The sequence below is a fragment of the Aricia agestis genome, chromosome 2 (assembly GCF_905147365.1).
Source record: "Aricia agestis chromosome 2, ilAriAges1.1, whole genome shotgun sequence".
Lineage (NCBI taxonomy): Eukaryota > Metazoa > Arthropoda > Insecta > Lepidoptera > Lycaenidae > Aricia > Aricia agestis.
Genome location: NC_056407.1, coordinates 1,588,786 through 1,608,291, shown reverse-complemented (window position 1 = coordinate 1,608,291; position 19,506 = coordinate 1,588,786). Strand labels below are relative to the sequence as shown.

General features: G+C 37.3%; 3 protein-coding genes across 5 annotated transcripts in view; 1 reads left to right on the top strand and 2 right to left on the bottom strand.

Annotated features, from left to right (window-relative positions):
• Positions 1 to 3,257, top strand: part of LOC121735291 (uridine phosphorylase 1) — a 28,949-nt gene extending 25,692 nt beyond the window's left edge. For all 3 annotated transcript variants that reach the window (XM_042126088.1, XM_042126079.1, XM_042126071.1), the window contains one exon: positions 334 to 3,257. In XM_042126088.1, the coding sequence (XP_041982022.1) occupies positions 334 to 442 (109 nt within the window). In that variant the 3' untranslated portion in view covers positions 443 to 3,257. The remainder of the gene's footprint in view (positions 1 to 333) is intronic.
• LOC121735313 lies at positions 3,252 to 12,706 on the bottom strand. The gene is made up of 3 exons (XM_042126098.1): positions 12,646 to 12,706; positions 12,420 to 12,555; positions 3,252 to 5,114 (listed from the first exon to the last, which is right to left on the bottom strand). Exons 2-3 carry the CDS (start codon positions 12,444 to 12,446, stop codon positions 3,759 to 3,761), a joined length of 1,383 nt encoding a protein of 460 aa, XP_041982032.1. The 5' UTR covers positions 12,447 to 12,555; positions 12,646 to 12,706; the 3' UTR covers positions 3,252 to 3,758.
• A 1,544-nt stretch (positions 12,707 to 14,250) lies between these two features.
• Positions 14,251 to 18,271, bottom strand: LOC121735321. The gene is made up of 4 exons (XM_042126111.1): positions 18,134 to 18,271; positions 17,642 to 17,784; positions 16,698 to 16,841; positions 14,251 to 14,601 (listed from the first exon to the last, which is right to left on the bottom strand). The coding sequence occupies exons 1-4, from the start codon at positions 18,174 to 18,176 to the stop codon at positions 14,518 to 14,520; spliced, it is 414 nt and encodes a 137-aa protein (XP_041982045.1). The 5' UTR covers positions 18,177 to 18,271; the 3' UTR covers positions 14,251 to 14,517.
• Positions 18,272 to 19,506: the final 1,235 nt, after the last annotated feature.

The window sequence follows — 19,506 nt, the reverse complement described above, 5'->3', positions numbered from 1 at the left end:
TTATAATATATAATATACAAATACATTAAGCTAACGTATTTAATATTTTATAAACCTTGTTTCATAGGAAATGGCCCAATTTTTCTGTAAAAAATTATTGTCATAATTATTACAATAAATAACAATTTTTGTAGTAAAATTAAGGTAATAAACTTAAAAACGGACCCTCGTAAAATTTTATACTTCGCTTGATGTTTTTGCTCTCTAATTATTTTGATATTAAAAGTGCTATTACTGTTCTGTACCTAATAAGAATATAATAATAACAAGTATTGAGTCGGATCCAAGGCTAGGTTATTTTTACGTTACATAACAACATACTTATATGTGCAGGTATCTTCAAATGAAGGGGCGGCTGTCCCTGGAGGGCCACGGCTCCATCGCCGTGAAGAGCCCGCGCCGGTTCAAGCTGGTGCAGCAGGAGTCGGAGACGTACGACTAAACAATAGGGGCCTCTTTAGGACCTCAAGCATTCCTTTTGGTTAGATCTGATTTCAGCATCGTGTGACACTGCCATTACTTTTGATGGTTCCGTTGTGTGTTTCGACGAAAATTTACCGATATTTTTTGGTACTTACTTTTGTATTATTTTTCGATTGACGTACGCAATTTTTGAGATCGTATCTACCGATTGTATTTTATCCTATCGTTTTTAGTGTTATATTCCTAATCTTGAACTTTGTATATCTTTTGAGAGGCTTCGTAACTCGAAACTTATCTATCGGGCATATCCTTAGACCAACGTTTTTAATTATACTGTCAGATGTTATCTCGTCAGTTGTCGGAATGTGTTTCATTGTAGTACAGTTGGAACGAAATATCAGCGAAAGTCATTGCGCTAATAAATGCGTGACTTTCAAAATATTTCCGGTACGAATTATTTTCAAGGTGATATGTGCACTCTGTAGTCTGTACACATAGCACTTGTTTTAAACTGTTTAGTTCTTTGGTAGAAATTGTATTTTTGAGTATGGATTTATTTTTTAACATTACTTACATTCTGGAAAATATCCTTAACGAGGTAAAGTGAAAAAGAATTAACCCTTTGAAATTGAAAACTCACAGAGTTTTAATTGATCCGTAGTCAGTACATTATTTTCAAATACACTAGATAAGAATTTGTAATAAAACTGATATTGAGGATTTATTTGTAAAAATATTATCAAAGATTGAAAGTTATTACTGGCCTATTAGAATATAGGCCTCATTGTCTAATTAATGCTAAGACAATGTTTTTTCGTATATTGTCAATTTAACACTCATGAAACACAATTTCTTTACTTCTATGAAACATTTTGAAACAACGATAAATATATTTCAACTAAGTAAATTACAATTTTAAATATCGTAGTTAATAAAATATTATAGAGGCGTTTATATTTTACTGTTACGAAGAGACCACTTTTAGTCGATAAATTCGTAAATTTTGAGTTCAGTAAATAGAAGCTAGTGAGATAAAGAAAAGAGAAGGAACTATAATCTTTTCTTTCTATTTACTGAGCTCGATGCTAGATAATATAAATGTTATCGGATAACAAATAAATAGTTCAATATATTAAATGTGCTTCCACGATTGATTTACAAAATGTTGAGATGCAGTGGTGTTGAAAATTCAAAGTTTATTCAAATACTTAAAAACTAGAAAATTCGTACATTACTTTTATAGCAGTTTAATCTTTTAGTAGCATACTCAATTGATGATTTTTATATACCTATTTTCTTAGACTAATTTCAAATTACTTTAATTTAGACATGATACGTTTTAATTGTGTCATACACCACTGAATCGGAATGAGTAGATTTGAGGTCAAAATACACCTGCTTCTTGCACAAACACTACTTTCGTGTAGATACTGAGCACAAGCTAGTGTAATTCAGACCTTACGTTTGAGTGTTGCGAAGTGATTGTTGTGTTGTACTATGTAAAGTTTTAAATATTTATTATAGCTTAACGTTCAAATTGTCATTAAATATAAGATATAAAGGAAACAAACAATTACCTTTAGGTTTCGTAAGGTTGTCATGTCAATAATTATTTGTGTTCTTACATTTAATTCTAAGCCTGGTTAGTTTTAGCTTCGGATTGCAGATTATGTCTAATTTGAAGCTTTATCAAATAATTTCACTTAAAATTGAGCGCAACTTTTGAATCATTTATAAATAAATTTGACTTGAGGCGTAATATATCATGTAGGTGGATAATATATGCTACGATGAAGTATCTATGTATTGTGTAGGAATGTGTGGTTATGTAAAGTATTGTTATTGTTAAGATTGACGGCCTGATATAGCTTGATAAAAAAAAGAACAGTTCGTAGGCAAAAAGTCTCGAAAAGACTGTGACGTCATTTAAAAAAAAAACACTTAGAGAACAGCAAAGTTCCTATATTCGTCTGCGACAAGGCGGTTAGCTATTATTTGCATCTTAATCAACATTCCAGCTTTAGAATTAATTAATTTCTTCTTCTGAGAGTCACATTCCTATTTCCAATAACCTTTTATCTTATGCATATCTTTTGACTATATCAAGAAATATTATAATACGGCTGTAGAATAATACATTTCCAGTGAAAATGATAAGATCAATAGAAGTTACATTTACGTATAATTGCCGAAGTATTAAGAAGTGTTTATATTAAAAAAATATTATATAGATTAACTTTTTCAATAATTAATAATATACCTTTTGAAAATATTAAAATAATTATCAATTTACCTTTACAGTTACATACAGTTGCAAAATAATTAAGTCAAAATACAGTGGCGTAGGGAGGCCGCGTTTATCTCGTAGTCGTAAATATCGGGGCACTTTCGAGCGCGGCCCCGGGCACCGCCGGCTTAGCTACGCCCCTGCACGTTACATAATCCATTCAAGTAGATAATAAAGAGACAATTACTATGATCTCATTCGAACAAATCGACTGTTATTTTTCGATTGCAGATATTTATCGTGGCACCCATAGCTGTTATTTTGAAATGTTAATGTTGAAGGTTAAATGTTATAATATTAGCTCGTACAGGCGCGTGGTCCGCTGTTACTGTGTCGTGTACAGTCACGAGCGCTGGAGGGTGGAGCTCCTTTGTCATGCCATTAAAAAGGTTCACAAAACGCCAAAGAATTACTTCTATCTAGGTGATTTTTAGGGCCGCATTCTATTCTAGCGCTCACTCCTGTACTGAACAAAGATGGATATTATTGTACGTTGTATCGGCATGCATATGTTAATTGGTAATTAAATAAACGAGTTTGTTTCTTATCACAGCATTTTATTGATGCTCCAGAAAAAGAAAATTTTCTAACCTTACACTGTTAGGAATTTATTCATGCTAAAAAGAAAGTAATTGACTAATTTGCCTAAAATGCTGAAGGATGCTATGTATTCTTGTGCAGAAGCTGCGTAAGCTGCGAAGAAGTAACTTTTGCTAGAATATAAAGCAGCCTTCACAAATATATCTTCGAGAAAAGATTTAGGTATATACAATATACATCGATAGAAACTGCATTTACATAAACTGACTTATCCTGATCATCAAAATAGAAACAATGAACAAGAAGTTAAGGAGAAAGTTAATACAAAAATTAAAAAGTAGGCACTTAAAATATATACGAAGACCAGACGTTTGAGCACAAAAACGAATTCAGTCTTTTCGAATCATACAGTTAAAAAAATAAAGAGTTTAATAGTGTCTTTGTATTCTAGACACATTTGGATGCAGAAACTGCAAAATCAGGTAAGACAAAAGCAAAGAAAAAAGTATCATTTGAGCTGCAAGAACTTCATGAGAGCGTCGTGTATGAGGCTGGGGCTGGCTTCCGAATCGGCGGTGTACCTCACTCCCCTCAACGCCCCATCCTCGTTCCTCACTACCCCATACTCCCCCACGATGAACCCATCGGGGGTCCTCTCCTCTACCCTGTATTTCCTGAACTGCCGGCCCTCGACGACGTAGCCGACCTTGCAGTTCTCCTGCTTGCAGTTGTCGGGGTTCTGCTGCACGCCGTGGCTGCGGCCGTCGGTCATCACGCTCACCTTCTCGTCCACCTCGTAGTTCTTCTCCGGCTGATGTTCCGGAACCTTCTGGGCCTCCACTGTACTTGAGAGGGTCCCCGGCGTCGTGGCCCGGTGAAAGCCGCTCGAGGGCTTCCACGCCGGGCTCCGCTGCCTCGACTCCAGATGGAGGGAAGCCGGCTCGCTGTAGAACTTGGCCGGCTCGCTGTAAATTTTCGCAGGCTCGCTGTAGATTTTGGCGGGTTCACTGTAAATTTTGGCGGGCTCACTGTATATTTTCGAGGGTTCACTGTAAAACTTGGCCGGTTCACTGTACACTTGGGCCGGTTTGCTGTACACTTTCGCCGGCTCACTGTAAAACGTTTGCAAGTTGGAGGCGCGATTGTCGCTCACGTAGCCGGTCGGTTCGCTCGGATTAGCATCGTTGACGTCGTGAACGACGTTGAAATTGACCGTAGTCAACTTGTAAGCTCCCTGCGACCTCTGCGTGGAGTCCTGCAAGTATCGTCTTGATGAGTAGGAAAGTGGGACTGATCTCGCTAATGGCACATCGTCGTTCTCCTCGTCACTTCTATTTAAATCTATCGAGGGCTTAATTTCGGATTCGTTTGCTACGTTGTCGTTTTCCTCGTTTTCGGGTCGGTAATGATTTCCTTCAAACTTGTTTACACCTCGCTGGCCCTTCTTAGCTTGCAACTGTTTGATGTACTCCATATTCGCACCTTCGAAGCCCGGTGGAGCATCTGTATGTTCGTTTACTTCTGCCCCCGTCGTCGGTACGGTCGTGAAATCGGCAAACTCTGTGGCGACAGTAGTCTCTCCTACGTCCACGGTAGATGGATTGTAGACCTCGTAGCCATTCTGCTTGTGACTCGAGGAGTCGTATCTATTGGCGTCCTCGAAGTGTTTAATCTTTCCTCTATCGACGGCGATCGAGGATGTGATTCTAACGGATATGATCTCCCCATCACTAGTAGACTGCTTTGGTATATTTTGAGCATCGGCTAGGAATTTACTATCACTATTTACAGTAGGAATCTGTTGTACTTGAGCATTCGTTTCGTAGTCTACTGGTTTCGAGGTCACCGACGAACATGGCAAGATCTGAAATAAAAAAAAAAACGATTAAATCCATCGCAAACATAACTTTACAAACATAAAATGTAACATGACACATAACTATTTAACTGTTTAAATAAACCAGAATTTCAATAAAGGTGTCGTGAGGCACCGCAATAACATATTTTATCTGCATAAAGGCGAGTAAAATTCCATATTAATTGCACTATATACGTAAATTACTGTCGCAAAAGTAGTATGAACTTTATCTGACAGCGCTGGGAGCAGGTAAAAATATTTTGATCCCAATGCAAGGTCTACTTCCTGCCTCGAGAACATGTTTGTGAGGTACATACAGCCTATATAGATGTACAAGTTGGTACTTATATAGATCACTATTATTAGCGCATGTAAAGCTAAATGATTGCATAGGTTCGGTATGGACCTAGTAGGTTTTAACTTTTACCTACATTTAAAATAGCTTTAACTGAAAAGCCGACTTCGGCTTAAAAACGTTTTAAGGCAACATTTTCTAAATAATAAGTCTGAAAAGCCCAATTAATGGTCTTAAGGACTGCCTTTAATTTGGCCCTGGTTACCATTTATTATTCTGATAAAATATGTGCAAATAATTTTAAAATAATAATAAGTGGTGACCAGTATAAAAAGTAAACAAATATTAGCTAAAACAGACAGATCATAATAATAAAACAAAGTCTATGTAACTCAGTTGGTTCAAGCTGTATTACAATTATAGGCCAATAAAAGCTCAGAATAGGATTTGCGCATTAGTACCTATTTTTACGAGCTAGGCACTGAGAACCAGTTTCGGGCTAGTCCTGGTGTCAGTGGCGGTTCGTGCTATTAACCGGAGCGGAACTGAAGCCCGCGGCGCCAGTCACTGACCGCTGGCCTTGCGGGACTGAACTTGGGACCATCATGATTGCTATTTTGGTATGTGTATCGACGGCATCGATAACATACGAGTACCTACGAGGTACATCATTTCATCGAACTTTGACATTATACGAGAAGGTAAGTATATGAAACCGTTTCAACTTTAAGTGCATTTTGTTTCCAATGAATATAATATACTAGCTTTTGCCCGCGGCTTCGCCCGCTTTTTATAGGTACATTAAATATAACCTATATCACTCAGGACTTTCTACTGCTGTTAAAATTTTTGCAATCGGTACCATTTGTTCAGAGATTGCCTCCTACAAACAAAAAAATACCTCTTTAGTTAAATAATAAGTGTTAGAGAATGTCACCGTTGTATTTCATATTAATATGTATTTAATAGGCATATAATATGCGTTAATGTCCATAAATTATAAAGGAAAATATTTTTATTTTGTGTTAAGCAGAACTTAATACCAATCATTTTTATATCTAGGTTCTCATAAAATATTTCGTTTTGAATTTGATGAATGTAAGGTAACCTTACCTGACCTAGCTTCACCTTTGTTTCTGTATGAAGGGGCAAATGCAACATTATTCTACAGCTCCATCAGTATCAGAGTAATAATTGCTACTAAATTCCTACTATAATAGGCACTAAATCGATATCTGTTAGGTAAGTATAAAAATTATTTACGGCCTGCAATTATTAGATTAATTTAAGGCCCATTAATGTCATCATTAATTAGTTAATTACTCAGAAAAATAAAATAGAGTAAATAAAAAAGTACGATGTACTCTAAAAAATGAAATAAAATTTCTGCATCATTAAAAGTGCAAACATGTCTGTGTGTAGCGAAATTGCTTAGCTGATTGCATTATCTGATTTCTTGGCGGTGGCAGATGGTGGTTTCCAAACAGTATTCTAATGCAAGCGGCGTTTGATAAAAAGTTGATCACTAGCCAAGTAGGGCTTAAGAGCCTACTAATAAGAAAATAAATGTCAAGATCAGAAACATTAGTCTTAGATAAAACTGAGGCCAAACTAATAAGGCAATAAGAAACGACGTTTTTAGTTACGGCGGCACTGCAGTGTTCGTATTGTAAACGCATATCACGGCCTCAAATAAAACTGGCGTGAAACCACACCACATTAATCATTTTGTCCCCACATGAGTACTTGGTAGCCGGAGGCCCAACGACCAGAACTAATATTGGAGCTACACGTGTAGGGTTGCCATCACTCAAATTGCCTTGGCCGGTCAGGCACGACAAAATTCCCGGACATTTGGCCGAAATGTGGTTATTTCCCCGGACACCTCTTAAAAAGTATAAATTACATTTTACAATTACGTTTTGCCAATTTTTGCTAAAACATCTTCCTTTTCCAATTACAAGAATTTGTTAAAATCTGATCCTTGAAATCGTACTTTTTGATTAAAGAAGAAACCGTGTGTATGCTTAGCAAGGTTTTATCTTTCGTTTGTTGTTGCATGACTAAAAAGTTGGATTTCTTTCGACAAAAGTGTCCGGATTTCACCCGGACACTTTTCAAAAACTCGGCTGGACGGTCCCCGGACGCCCTTCAAACTAGGACAAATCCGGGGAAACCCGGACGGATGGCAACCCTATACACGTGTAACTTCTCTAGTGATTTGTGTGTCCATGGGCGGCGCCTAGTGCTTGCTATTAGTAATAATTATTGTTCCATATTTTTGTTTCCTGGTTTATTAAAAAAAAACGAGCAAGTCGACTCGGACTCGAGCACAGAAGGTTCTGTATAATAATATTTATTAGATAGCATTACACTTTAAGCACAAAAAAGATTATATTTCTTATGGGAGCTTCTCTTTAATTTAATTTTTACAGAAATATATAATTACTTAGTAAAAATTATAAATGTCTTCCTACCATACTTCTTGAGATGCAGCCTCGTAACATTTGCTTTAACTGCTCTCCGGATACGGAACCTTAAATTGTGTTATAGCAATAAATGTATATAAATATACATAGTTAATTGAAACAAGATAATCTTAAGTGCCACAATAACAAGTCGCTCGGAATTCGGTAGCAAAAAATATAATCGCCCAATAACATTATCGTCGAATTATCAAGTCTTCGGTACTTCATTGAGGACTGTTTAAAGTCAATTGCTTGTAGTTTTTATGAAATTCCTTCTTTTGTTTAACATTTGTAAGTATAATGTAAAAAATGTACCGAAACGGTCAAAGACTTCTTGAAGACTGAATTTTAATTGGTTGAAACAGGGATAAAAAATTAGAAATAGCTTTCAAAAATAAATCTAGAAAATCCAATTAATGGGTCAATTTATTTTATTATTTAGCACCTATTTTGGCGCCCTCTAACATCGCTCATTCAGGGGTTCTAATTGCTGCCCTGGGCGCCGCCATCCCTAGCTACGACCCTGATCTTTTCCCCAATTTAAATAGTTAATAAAACATTAATCAAAAAGAAATAAAATAAATTATATTAATCAAGTGTAGCAGTAATAAATGTCATCTACAGAGTAATTAAGGAAATATGAGGAAGTGTTGTGCGAGGACGGAGGAGATTCGGATTCGACTTGTACTTGAACGTGGAAAGATCATAGTGATGTTCACGTGGTGGTACAGTGAGAACAATTTTAGCTCCTGAGCTACAACCTACATACATACATACATGTACATACAAACATACGTACATACAACTAATCTACAAACTACATTCAGAATTCTTATTCTTTATAAGAACAAGGATTCTGAATTCACGCTTAAACGGCTCAACTGATTTAGATGAAATTTGGTATGGAAATACTTTGAGAGACGGGAAAGGGCATTTATGATAATTTTTGTCGCGGAAAAAAGTACGGTTCCTATGCGATAAAAATTAGCAACGAGTTGCGGGCTTAGAAGTACCTACTTTCAGAATAATGTTACCTTCTTAATGAGCTTTGTGCTAACGACACAATTATATTAAAGTCATTAAAATGGTGAAAACGAGATAGAATTCTCGACTCGAGAAAACTTTGGTCTAATAGAAATCCAGGATGGAATAACGGCAAGGAAGCATCAGAGTTCTTGTAAATTGTGAATTGTGATGGAAATGGATATGACATAATATTATAAATTTCATGGCTAATTGAAAAGCCTTGATCTGTATGACCAAGTGAACCAAAAAAATTGGCCAAGTGCGAGTCGGACTCGCCCACGAAGGTTTCCGTCCCATTTAAGAGCAACAATAGACATAAGAATATATTTTTGTATGGCCCCCCCTTAAATATGTATTTAATTTTAATTTTATTATCAATTATTAAAATACTAATACCTACTATTATGTATTTTGGGAATATTTCAAGTTTCTTCGTATACTTAGCCATTATTGATATAAAGCAAAAAATCAAGTTTGTTGTATGGGAGCCCGCCTTAATTATTTGATTTATTTTGTTTTTAGTATGTATTGTTATAGCAGCATCAGAAATACATAATTTATGAAAATTTCAACTCTCTAGCTGTCACCGTTCTTGAGATCCAGCCTGGAGATAGACGGACAGACAGACATTGAAGTAATATACGGTTAGACGGTCAAATTTTTTATCAATCTGATCCATCAATCTGATCAGCGGAATATTGATGGTTATAAAAAGTTCATATTAAAAATAAGATCAATCCATCAATCCGCGGATAAGACGATCAAATTTTCGTCAATCTTTACCGGATGGATGGATCAGATTGATGAAAATTTAACTGTGTAACCTACGACATAGAGTCCCGTTTTTGCCTCTTGGGTATGGAATCCTAAAAATGTCCTTACAACGATGAAACCCAAAAACCCTATCGATGAATACTGGACACTAATTATATTTCTCGCCTTGATACGCGGATACCCGGCCGGCCGGTCCTTGAGCACAACTGTTTCAAAACACATTCATTACACCTAAACACATTAAACAAGTTAATTGTATGGAAATATTATACTTCAATTTTATTTGTACTTACTGTTTGTTTGTTTGCTGCACAAACAAACAGTAGATTACACAGACGAATGATCAGGTGAAAGGAAGTGTGGACAGTGACTGATTAGTGCAAGTCCTTCATTTTCTCCTAATCTCTAATCACCTGCACAAATCACTTGCACTCGCAGTAATCAAAGTGAATACAGGCCCTTAGGGAGGGGAAGAGGGGATTTCGCGACAAGCTCGAGCGTGTCACATTAATCTTGTATCTATAGGCTTCTGACATATTGTGTCTAGTTATCATGGTATAGAAATCAGATTTCTCACGTGGTGGGTTAAAAAAGTTATTTTCGAATATTGAAAGGTAATAGCATCTGTCAGATTAAGATAGGGGATGTTTAGTATACCCCAAAGAAGCTTCCATATAAAGCACTGACGATTGAATCGTCGTCGAGTTTAGGTAATCCTGTAGCGACATTTTAAAATAAAAAAAGGTTCATATTTTCTTAACTACTCTTCGCAGATATTTTATGTTGCACTAAACTAAACTAAATGATTCAGTCCTTGTTGTTTTTTTGTTTTTTTTTTTTAATGAAAGAAGGGGGCAAGCGTGCAAACGGGTCACCTGATGGAAAGCAACTTCCGTCGCCCATGGCCACTCGCACCATCAGAAGAGCTGCAGGTACGTTGCCGGCCTTTTAAGAGGCAATAAGGTTATAGGGGAGGGTAAGGATGGGAAGGGAAGGGAATAGGGGAGGATAGGGAAGGGAATTGCGACTAACGCGAGTTAGTAGTGTTGCAGTCGTGCGCTTCATAGTTGTGCGACTGGATCGCTACTAAAATTCGCAGTGGGCGAAGGCCGTTAGAGGAAGGACAAGTGCTTGATACCAGAGAAGACGACACTGCGCCTGAGGGTTGAGCGTCTGCAGTCTTGTCACAAGGTTAACTTTAGCTCATTTGTGGTGAGAGTACCGACGAATCTTCTGTCGACTTTCGAGGCGCCGGAGTTCTGGCCGATGGTACTGTATCGGAGGTTCCGGGGGAGACTCCGGAACGAAGCGAGTCACGTCGCCGGCAAAACGTGACAGTGTTAGTTTTTAAGTATAATATATTATGTATATTAGTTTTAAGGTATTTATTATAATATCATCGATACGTATGTTAGATTTAAGGCATATGTTATATGGACCTCTGATGCCCCAAATAAATGATTTGATTTGATTTGAGAGGGTACTTCACTCCGGTATTTCGAGAGTCTATGAACGACGGTAATCCCATTCCATCAGGAGATCCTCTGCCTGTATGCCCATTTGAAAAATAATCCACATCAAATACAACGTTTTAAATAATTTCACAGGAATGCTAAACGTTAAGCGTATTGGAATTGTCAACAAATTGTTGTATTCCGTGTATGCCATTACATACTTCAAGTATTAATTAAGTACCCGACCGCTGGTGAACTGGATTCCGCTTCAGGGTCATGGTCTAGCACCTAGCGGTTAGATAATGGATTGCACTTAGGTAATGAAGGTTTTGATTAGGAAGTAGGTTTTGTAAATTGTAAGTTTGATAAGCTATTGTTTTAAAATGTTTTCGAATGGCGGATGTTTTACAGTAATTTACAGTAATTTGATTATATATCTATAATTTGATAATATATTGATATTATCGATAATATATTAAAGAAAATAAAATATAGTGGAAAAAATGCATGAAATCTGGTATTACTGTGAAATCAACCTTCAGACAAAAATTTGTCCCAGAAACAGGGATGAAAAGTGGATTCAACAATGAGTTAATATTTTGCCAACGTTTCTACATGTTATGAACAATTTTAACGCTTGATATCATTAAAATTTGACCTATATAAGCTCGTCACAACTTTACTTTATGCAAAAACTTAACATAAACCTGACTAGGTATAGCTATCTTGTCAAGGGTTTGATAAATTGCAACTTTGTGTCATGAATAAATGTTTATCGCATACATAAACATGAATCCTTTCACATGCAGGATTGACGGCAAAAAGCCTTAATAAAAAAAGATGTCGTCTATAAAAAGTGATACGTAAAGTTCCTGAACGTTATGAATTGATTTAAAAAGTAACAAGACCAACCTCGAAGGTCGGTCTGTGGGCGCTCACTGGCTAAGGCTGCGTTTGTACATTATTTCAAAATAATACTCACTTCCTATTTAAGTCGGTTAATAGAACTTAAAATTAATGAGGCAGGTCTAAAGTTTGTCCCTTTGCTTGTTTTGGAGACCTGGAGCCTGAACCTTTTTTGAGATTTTAATTTAACATGAAACTTGAAGGTTGCGCCATTAAGTGGATTAAGTTACACTATCTCTTTCATTCTTCTTATTGGATCAAAAGAAGGCTTGATATTATATCAAACGATTAAGAGCAGCCACAAGATTTAGTGACCAAGGAGCACTTTTCGTTAAGTTTGATCGTCGAACTAAACTTATAGGTAGTAATTAGTAAAACAGGTACCCACCAGCAAAACAATCCATAAGCAGTACATCTCGGCGGCTGGAGCTACTGTATCGACAGTGACATGTCCACTACGACCGGGATGAGTATTAGGAACATTGTTGCATTTGACAGATGTAAAACTAGGCGCTCGTCGGATTCACGGCCTCGTCGGAGACACGGCCTCGTCGGACACGGCCTCGTCGGAGTTGCGGTCTCGTCGGAGCTACGGTCTCGTCGGAAACTCGGTCTCGTCGCCTCTAGTACACCTGCAGACGTGTGGCGTGGTCGCGCGCCGCGGCTGACTGCTCGCGCGCCGCCGCCGCCGACCTTCTCAATAACTTAATTTATGTAATGCACTTTCTTAGATTTATAGCGAGCAGTACAAGTTTGCTAGCAGGGTTTCCCAAAGTTTAGCGGCGTAGTTCTCGGAGTTCCACCATTATTAAAATATTATATTAAGCGTGAAATGCGTGCTACGGAAATGTCTTATAATTTGCTATTTATATTATTACATTAGCACGATTTTGGCACGGACTAGAGCAGTATCGTTAGGTACATTTGCCCCGTAAAAGTTCAATAAGGTTAAAAGTATTTTCTTAGGGTTCCATTGTCTTCGGGAGGCTCAGCAGAGCTCAATGCTTGCTGCGGAGGAGTCTGCACAAGCAGACGCCGCTAACTGGGCTGCCGCAGATATCGCCCTCGCAGGCGGGTCCGGTGGCCCAGTAGCGTAGCGGAGTAAGGAGGCACCGGTGGGTTTTAGTGGGTAGCCCCGGGTTCTCCTCTTTACCGCAACACCTGGGGTGTCCAACATACCCCGGCGACCATTCCCCCAGCCGCTGGGGATGCGTTCCCACCGTAAAAAAGAGTTCCATTGTCTTAAAACTTTGGAAAGCCCTGGTATAGTATACAGTGAAAGTTTACTGTCGTCGCGTCATGAGATGAGCAAGGGCAGAGAGCGCACGGCGTAGGCTGATCTAGTTATTCTAATGTATCTAGACTATTTGCGTTGTAGTGAGTCATCAGTGCAAATGTCAAAATGCGTACTTTAAGAGGATTCCACACCGCCGTTTTTCCATACAAACGCTGTCCCCTGTTTCCTCCCTGGATAATGCCGGTGGAGTTATGATTTTTTTCTGAATATCTATGGCCACTATTAGCATGTCCCTATGTTTTCTTTTTTTTCATAATTTAATTATTAAAAAAGATAAAAACGTCCAAAAACCCAAAAAAATGGCCAGATTTTCCTCTGTGTTCAAACACCCAGAAAACAAAACTGGCTAGAATATACAAAAAAAATTAAACATAGGAACACAGCTCAAGCGTTGCTTTAATTCTTAATGAAAAAATTACTTAAATCGGTTAAGTTTTGGAGAAGGAATCAGCGGACAACGAATCGAAGATTTTCTGTTCTATTATTAGAACTTTTGTCGTGTTGTCTCTATCGCGCTCTGCGGTGGGAGACTTGAGATTGGTGAGACAGCAATACATTTTCAAATACCTATTTTCAATTTCTCTCGCCCCTGGTGTATCCTCTTAAGGGCTCTCACAGATAACTGCAAATTCGCATCGCATGTGTATTCGCCCTAAATAGTTGTATTGAACGAGGGAAAAGGTTAAAGGTGTGATTGATCCATGTCGACATTTGCACCAATAATGGTTACTTAAATAGTCATAGAATATACTTAATCTGGATAGAATCTAGAAATATATCAATTCTATCTTAAAAATGGGATCATAATTAGTAAGAAACCAATATTTAACAGTTAACAAAATATGTACAAAGAAAAGACATCAACGCGCTACAATACAACTGTTTATTTAAAATACATAACTAAATATTATTTTTATAACATAATTCAAATTGCATATAGTCTAATATTAAAATAGATTTATTAACCTTCATGATTCTTCTGCCAGAGAAGACTTGAAGATTAAGTATTTGAAATAACAATTATTCTAAAAAAACATTACATTCTGCTTATAAAATTCTGCCTTTGAAAATATTGAACAAAATTTGACGTAGGTACCCAACTTTAGCTTAGAAGCATTCTCACAATTAACATATTTTGACGTAATTTTCGGTAACTAGGCATTAATTAAATGACTACTCAACTAGTTAATTAGTAGTTGTAATGTCCCTCGTGTCCATACTGAGGCTGCTGGGGCTCATATGATGGTTGGTATGATGGCGTTGGATGGTAAGGCTGGAACAAATAGCAAGACATATGGCTGGAACAAATAGGAACAAATAACAGCTGCTACAGAATTTAGCATACGTTCTGAAATATAACCCAGTATATTTTATACGTGGGAGAGCCATGCTTCGGCACGAATGGGCTGGCTCGACCGGAGAAATACCACGTTCTCACAGAAAACCGGCGTGAAACAGCGCTTGCGCTGTGTTTCGCCGAGTGAGTGAGTTTACCGGAGGCCTAATCCCCTACCCTAGTCCCTTCCCTACCCTCCCCTATTCCCTTCCCTTTCCTACGCTCCCCTATTACCCTATTCCCTCTTAAAAGGCCGGCAAATCACCTGCAGCTCTTCCGATGCTGCGAGTGTCCATGGGCGACGGAAGTTGCTTTCCATCAGGTGACCCGTTTGCTCGTTTGCCCCCTTATTTCATAAAAAAAAGTATACTGGCAACTGGTTATGACGTCATGTTTGAGACGTTGTAGTTTTATGTAGTGATAGTTCCATATTATTTCTCGTGTATTATGTATTTACTAGACGATGTCCGCAATTTCGTTGCGCACTAATTCGCTTAGGTATCACGCGGGAACCGCACATTTTTCCGTGGTGAAAACCTATTTCCTTTCCCGGGATCCAAAGTATCTCTGTACCAAACAGAAAAATCGGTTCAGCGGTTATGGCGTGCAGAGGTAACAGACAGACGGACAGACTTCGCCTTTACAATATAAGTATGGATTTACAATAATGACGTCCCTAATCCCTATAATATTATATAAGTCATATTATACTAGGCAGAATATTTCGGAACGAATCAACAGTATGGCATTGATATTTTGATGTGGCGTCACGAGCACTGATCTTAGATACAGTATACTGGGTTATTTTCGGAACCTACACTTTGTAAGTAACAAGAATATACTCTGTTTTTGTTCATTGTGACAATAAATATAAACAAAGTCGACTGTGGGCGGCTATAATGTCACCAATTTAAATGTCGCGTATTAATCGCGTTGTGCAATGGCACATCAATCTGATAGTTACATTTTCTTGTTGTATATTATATACAACAAGAAAATGTATATTATATACTTACCTACATAATTTAAAAAAATAATTTAAAAATAAGGTAATCGTAGAGTACCTATGAATGTAATAAAATGAAACGAACTCGACCAAATATAAAAATACCGAAAGAAAACTGTATTAAGAATAATAATTCATATGAATACAACAAGCACTGATCATGTTAGGGGGAGAAAAAAAGGGAAGAGAGTTGTATAGCGACAGAATTTAGTCATTAGTGAAAATGTACTATTGGAGAAATTGATTCCTAGGCAGTTGACGGACCTACGTCATGTGGTTGACTTATGTCAATTCAATGTTAGCTGTGATCGGTCGGATGGGTTTGACCGTTGACATAACGCGACCAAACTACGTAGGTCTCATTAAATTCTCTGATAGTACCTAACGTAAGCGTAATTGGTCACTACTCCACTGACTTATTTGAAACTTTAGTCAACAACTGGAATGCGATCAGTCGAACAGCCCTTCGTCTAGTTTCTAGTCTGTAGAAGTGCCAACAGGTCTTGTCACGTGACCACTGCATGTTGTGATAGCATTCATCATGCTGCGCGTCGTTGGCGGGAAAACGACGTTTATACTATACTAACATTGTATCTGTCATATTTTATAAGCCATAACTCATAAAACATAAATGATACTAATAACTGAACTATGTTATTAAAGGCTTTTATAGCTAATAGAATACTTGTTGGCCGTCATTAAAAATTGATATGTTAGGTTAGTGTAATAGTGCTACAAGGCAAGAATTCGTTTATCAGGAGGGAAACTGAACATGTTTCCACAATAAAACTATCCTGTGTCGTTTCTAGGGATCCATCTTTACACTTGTATAGATAGTTGTTTATTTTGGCACAGATGAGTGATGACAAAGTCTGAATGAGATTATCACTTGTACTTTCCTATCTACGAGTACTGTTACATTGCAACGTTTCAAGCTTATTTCAAGCATATTGTCGTTTATTGCTAGCAAATAATATAAAATGTTACAGCTTGATCACATTTTTTAAGTAATAGGGTAAAAAGGTACCTGATAGTTATACGATGGCTTCTTGTCGGTGTGTTTGTTGAAGTGCAGCTTGTGTTTGGTGGCGAGCTCCTTGATCTTCAGCTTGGTGGACAGCAGGTTGGCGCACAGGGCTCGCATGAACTCCTTCACTTCCTTCAGTTTAGCCTGCAAATGGTTTCAGTTACTTTAACTAACATTAAATAGAAGTGTAAGTTTACAAAGAAAGGCAGCGCCATAGAGAAATATAAACATACACCGAGCAGTGCATTTGGGACTTATGTTCAAAACTTATTTTTTACTATATGTTGCCAGGAATTTTGTTCCTTCGAATGTTCTCTTCCATAATATTATCTGTCGTGCTGTGTGCATATAAATCGGTTCAGCGAAAAAGAGACGGTTATACTATCCCGTTTACTCGTATAATATTAGACTAAATGCAAGAAGATGTTGCATTGCCGAAATTCAAATGTACAGCGGCTGAAATAGAAACTCGACTCACAAGCGGCGGAGTAATTGTTGAACATACAAAAAATATATATATCCACGGCCGAACATAATATTATAACCTTTTTGGAAGTCGGTTAACACGTAGCTATCATCTTCAAATGTCGCTTTGTGTCGCGGTGTGTGTTGATTCCAATTTCAAGTTTGAACTATCAAAATTTCTCCCAGGACCCGATCTAGTCATTTAGCCGCTCCAGGCAAAGATAATTTCGCCGCCCTTTACATATACAGGAAACATATTTGTTGGGGGAAAATGGGAGGAATATTTAAGTAAAATACTCAAATATTTCCACTAGCAAACTTAAGGTAGGTTAGCTGGTAAAATTCTCAAACTCAAGTGGTGGATTGCTAGGTTGGGAGATAGGAATAAGTCAATTTCGCCGAACCTCATTTTTGCCGCTCTGGGGAAATGCCCGGCTCGCCCCCCCCCCCCTTTAGATCGGGCCCTGATTTCTCCTCACCTTCATTAGCCAGATGCTGTCTTTGGGCGTGAGGACTCCCACATCCACGTCCACATCATCATCATCATCGTAGTTGTCGTACGCCGCTCGGTACAGCTGTTTCTCTTCTTCATCTAGTTCTACGAAATGTGGCTTGCACATGGCTGAAAAGTATTAGTAAAATCTGTGAAGTGACGTATAGAAAATTGATTAGGTACAATGTGTTTAATCCTTTCATGTTCAATCCACGTTTCGTTGTAAGGACGAAGGTCGAATCGAGGGGTTCGATACAAAATATCGGACAATTTAAAAACAATCCATAAAAAATGTGATTTATCACACCTATTAGGTATTTATAATCTTAGATAAGTAGGTATATCATTTTAAATACTTTGAATAGTAATTCATATGAGCCACGACCCACGAGGAACAATTACAGTCACATGCCCAAAGATTTTTCAGAAAATTTACACTTTTAAATGATTATAATAACCAATAAAAGCTCATACTCACCACTACAAAAAAGGACTAAAGCAAACAATACCTTGATGAACATTTTGAAAGAATTTATAAAATGTGTCTGAGCAAAAATACTGTACCGAAAGTCCTCACTCCTCAATCCTTGCTCACAATGACGAGTCTTTGTTCTATATGAGATAGAACAAAGGTTCTTGCGCAGATTAAATTGGGGGTAGATTTGTAAAAAAAATATAAAAAAAATTCAAAATCTTGGTGTTGCTATAACAAATAATAATAGTTTTTTAAAAGCTTATGCCCAAAAGGCAAAAACTAGTATTTTGGCTAGTCAATGATAAGACATCACGGTACCTATACCTTACCCTAGGTAACTTATTGCATTTTGGATACCAAGTCCATATTATAATATGTATCTGAGAACACAACAGCCATTTAGAGACTTCCATAGAGAAATTCCACATTATATACTTAAGGATACTTACCTAAAACTTAAATACTTACTTTTATTTTAAAAGTACTTAAATTTTCATATAATATGACCTATAATTGCGTCAGCCTGATATTTTACGCGTTAATATTATAATACATGACATTGGCGATAGTAAATTGGTAACGGCATGTAGTAGGTGGATACGATGTGGCCAAATTATACGCTCGGTACGGTAATGTCGGTAAACGCGGTCCAAGACAGTGTTATAGCCCATATTTGCCATTATCGTTGCTGTTTATTAACTTTAAGTTAACTAGATGACGCCCGCAACTCTGATGCGCCAAAATTCGTTTATCGTCCGGAAACCGTAATTTTTCGGGATTAATTTTGTCCTATGCCCTTTCCCGGGATTCAAGGTATCTCCATACCAAAGTTCAGCAAAATCTCTTCAGCAGTTTAAGCGTGAAGATGTAACAGACACACAGACACACTTTTACTTTATAATATTAGGTAGTATTAGGCCAATGGACGCTATCCACTTTAGTCAAAGAATAAAGGGACGAAAAATAATTAAGAAGATAGAAACGGCTTATAAGAAATACTAGGGCAAACGATCAAACAGATCATCTGATGGAAACTAACGTAATAAACAGGGCAATGGTCATAATAATATTATGTATGATATATCCATATAGTCATAATTCACATTAATAAACAAGGTGCTTTTGTTCAAAACAGCTGATTCCTAAGGTATGCCTGACAGGCAGACAGAATAAAATATTATCATTTGGGACACTAACTGAAAAAACATACCTACCCAATAAATTGAAGTTTGAACAAATAACTGTGTAAACATTTTTTTGCTATTTCCGGGGATTAAATTAAAATGTATTTGCAATATATTTTTTAATTATTATCTAATGTGAACACATTGATCGATATGTCTGGTTAAATAACAAGTTTTCTTATAGCTAATAAT

Excerpts from the sequence above, each read along its gene's own strand:
- LOC121735321 (XM_042126111.1), bottom strand. The coding sequence starts at position 18,176 with ATGTTCATCAAGGTATTGTTTGCTTTAGTCCTTTTTTGTAGTG. Across the intron at positions 17,785-18,133 it reads TTTAGTCCTTTTTTGTAGTG|CCATGTGCAAGCCACATTTC; the intron begins GTGAGTATGAGC and ends AATACTTTTCAG. Across the intron at positions 16,842-17,641 it reads ACAGCATCTGGCTAATGAAG|GCTAAACTGAAGGAAGTGAA; the intron begins GTGAGGAGAAAT and ends AACCATTTGCAG.
- LOC121735313 (XM_042126098.1), bottom strand. The coding sequence starts at position 12,446 with ATGTACTGCTTATGGATTGTTTTGCTG. Across the intron at positions 5,115-12,419 it reads GCTTATGGATTGTTTTGCTG|ATCTTGCCATGTTCGTCGGT; the intron begins GTGGGTACCTGT and ends TTTTTATTTCAG.